Raw genomic sequence first — 3,633 nt, 5'->3', positions numbered from 1 at the left:
CTTACTGACAGTTAAATATATATTACAAATTGTATTGTTGTGTGTAACATGTTGGATGCAATTTCGCTGCCGTCTCCACTATCTGGAGGATTCATTGCAGAAGCAAGAATAACTTCATGTCATTTTATTAGTTTTCTTTTTTTTTTAAAGAAAAACGTCCGACGAACGTCCTATAAGTAGATATACAGAAAATGAAGCATATCTCTGTATAATTCAGCTCACAACAGGCAAGTACTCCTAATTGGATACAGGGTTCTTCTTTTTAATGACCCGAAAATGAGTTTCAGCATTCTTAATGAAATAACTCGGCCAGAAAACGAAATGAAACAGAATTTTCAACATATTATTTTAGAACACTTCTACATTTGAACAAACTTACCATAATGTCAGCTCCATTTCAGACACTACATGGGTCAATGAAAAAGACGGATTTCTATTCGACCGTATGCGGACCAATAGTTGACATTGTTACTAAGAAATGACCAATGAGTTTTCTCAAATCTCTGTCCTATCCGTGGGAATTACTGAAAGATTAATATCCGACTTTGAATACTACGGTTTCAAGTAAATAAACAGCTAAATTGATAAAAAAAAAAAAAAAAAAAAGAGAGATTTAAAAACGTAACTTGAAACATGTGGTGTGAAAAGTAATAGCTTATAAGACATCATCTGCCGTGACTCGGATTCGAACCGAGGTGTTGCGGCCACAACGCAAAGTACTAACCACTATACGATTACGGCAAGCCACACGAAATTGAAAAATAACACTCGTTCGTGTTTGTGTGGAGCACAAAACAACAACAAAAAAAAAAAAACAGAATGGAAATTGTGCAGATTCTCCCTTAGCAATGGCACTGACATCCATTAAAATAAAAGTTGTCGTGCACTCGAGCACTCTATGTGTTGGCGCGCTCCGGCTTTCCGCTTGTTGTACACACGCTACTTGGTACAGGATCTGCGCTGTGTTCGCATCGCGCCGTGTTTTGTGGTGTTTGCTTATTGTCCACCGATCTGGGTAGAACAATTATTAAAACACGTGAACATAGGGGTTACACACAGTCTTCTTCCTAACAGAGAACATAAAAGCCCGCTCACCTATCCATCAAAATAATGCATTTTAACAAAAACGACATTAAACGACACACGAATAATTATTCACAAACGTAATCAAAAGCAAAGCTACAAACCTTTATACAGTATAACTGAAAATACACTCCTTGTACGCGACCGCCGAAACACTACTTACCGTCTCGCTGTCCACGGGGCAAACTGAGGTGCCCGGAAGAAGGCATCAGCAGTTGGTACTTTCTTTAAGGGAAATACACACAAACATCCAGTATAAAAATTTTATAAGTTTAAAATATAAAACCAAACCACACTGGTTACACTTACACATAGTTTTTATGTTAAGATCCATTGCACACCGCTGGTCCTAATCTCTAGTGACAAAGCCGGCGTCAGGAGCCGGACGGGTTAGGCGCACCACGAGGCGCTGTGGGATTCCGCCCAGGACTAGCTGCTGAAGCTCGGCTAGCACCAGCGAGTCGGTTTTCGCTTACCGCCCGTAAAACAATCGAGTGCCACCTACCGCCACGCCGCGCAATTCCGGCGATTCTGAACAATTTTGCCAGTACGATTTTGTTTGGATTTCCCCGTCTTCATCTCTGAAATCGCAAATTTCAACCCTCTTGCTGTGTCCTAAGCAGTCAAATAACACGTTTATTGAGCAGATGAAGAGAAGAAAGCAAAAGAATCTGCTGTAACCTTTGTAGGCGCTCACATTATCTGTTGGCTATTTTTTACGGTGGAAAGTAATGGACTGGGAAGAAAATTCGGCCCAATATACAGGGGGCAATATCAGGTTATTTATAATATGAGCAAAGCGACGGATATTAATTTGGTCTTTGATTATTAATTATTTAATTAATTGTTATTAAAACTGCATGATACATTAGTCTTAAGCAGCGAACTAGTGTTTACTGTAGCATTTGTGGCTACCCTATGGAAATAGCCTATATGTTCAGAAAAGTCACGTACACAAAATGCATTTCTTTCACTCCCGAAATGCATTTCGTCCACAAAGTGACGTTCTTTCCATTCTGTTCCAGTCCGTGTCCAATGAGATGTTGCGTGCCTAGCTAGCGTTTTACGTAGTTGCTCACGTGTATATTAGTTCTAGAACCTAGGGTGGGTGATAAGGGAGAGTCTGCAGAATTCTCATTTCATTTTCAGCGTACCAGCAAAGCAGTAGTGATAATGTTCTCTCGGATAGCCAGATCAGCTGTGAGTATTGCTCGCAGCTTCTGCAGCTCTTCCCAGAGCAATACAAAGGTGACAGTGTTGGGTGCATCTGGGGGCATCGGCCAGCCCCTGTCACTGCTGCTTAAGAAGAGTCCACTGGTCAGCCAGCTCTCGCTTTATGACGTTGTCCACACCCTCGGAGTGGCTGCAGACCTCAGTCACATTGAGACCAGGGCCCAGGTCACTGGCTACGTCGGCCCTGAACAACTCCCGCAAGCTCTGAAGGGGAGTGAAGTTGTCGTCATTCCTGCTGGAGTGCCCAGGAAGCCCGGGATGACACGGGATGACCTCTTCGGAACCAACGCCTCCATCGTGGCCACCCTGGCTGATGCCTGTGCCCGCAACTGCCCTGAAGCTATGATTTGTCTAATCACCAACCCGGTAAACTCCACTGTTCCCATAGCTTCAGAGATTCTTAGGAAGCATGGAGTTTACAACCCTAAGCGGGTCTTTGGTGTGACGACGCTAGACATCGTCAGGGCTAACACCTTCGTGGCCGAACTCACGGGACTGAATCCTGCTCATGTCAACGTCCCTGTAGTTGGTGGCCATGCGGGCAAGACCATAATTCCGGTCTTATCTCGGTGCACTCCCAAAGTGGAGTTCAGTGTGGATACTCTCACTAACCTCACGAGGCGTATCCAAGACGCAGGCACTGAGGTGGTGAAGGCGAAGGCTGGGGCAGGCTCTGCCACCCTCTCCATGGCGTATGCAGGGGCTAGGTTCGCCGTGTCTCTGCTGGATGCCATGAATGGCAAAGAAGGGGTCATCGAATGTGCATTCGTCAGGTCAGAGGAAGGCGAATGCACATATTTCTCCACCCCTCTCCTCCTCGGCAGACACGGAGTGGAAAGAAACCTAGGCCTTGGCAAGCTCTCCGCCTTGGAGACCAAGCTGGTGGCGGAAGCACTGGACGAGCTGAAGGCCTCCATTAAGAAGGGGGAGGGACTTTGCGAGTGCGCCAACACTTTAACAAAATAAACATTTTTAAAGATTTATAAAATAGAATTACTGTGTAAGCCGCATGTTGAAATTGCGTCACAGGGGCAACTCGGACAAGAAAACTCTTCGTTGACCTGTCTTGGCCACCTTACCGCACTGATGGGAATGAGCAGGATGTGACTGTGGCAAAATGTACTGACCTGTAACGTACTGCAATTAAATAAACTCTCACGAACTATTTTTCTTGGCCCGTGTTGTTTTTTGGTTTGTGAAGCAGAAAGGTTAATTGTGATTTTTGTTTTTGACAGAGGTTCTGATTCGTTTTGCGATGTAATTTTTTTAAAAGTCAAGCTTCAGAATTAAACATGATCTCCTTAGTTTCAAGTCGGC

General features: G+C 44.2%; 1 protein-coding gene across 1 annotated transcript; it reads left to right on the top strand.

The window, feature by feature from the left end:
* Positions 1-2,256: 2,256 nt before the first annotated feature.
* Positions 2,257-3,282, top strand: LOC125727541 (malate dehydrogenase, mitochondrial-like). The gene has a single exon (XM_049004339.1). It carries the CDS (start codon positions 2,257-2,259, stop codon positions 3,280-3,282), a length of 1,026 nt encoding a protein of 341 aa, XP_048860296.1.
* Positions 3,283-3,633: the final 351 nt, after the last annotated feature.

This window comes from Brienomyrus brachyistius, unplaced genomic scaffold, assembly GCF_023856365.1.
Source record: "Brienomyrus brachyistius isolate T26 unplaced genomic scaffold, BBRACH_0.4 scaffold102, whole genome shotgun sequence".
Lineage (NCBI taxonomy): Eukaryota > Metazoa > Chordata > Actinopteri > Osteoglossiformes > Mormyridae > Brienomyrus > Brienomyrus brachyistius.
The sequence above is the reverse complement of the archived record's forward strand: the minus strand, read 5'-3'. Positions and strand labels throughout refer to the sequence as shown.

Excerpts from the sequence above, each read along its gene's own strand:
- LOC125727541 (XM_049004339.1), top strand. The coding sequence starts at position 2,257 with ATGTTCTCTCGGATAGCCAGATCAGCTGTGAGTATTGCTCGCAGCTTC.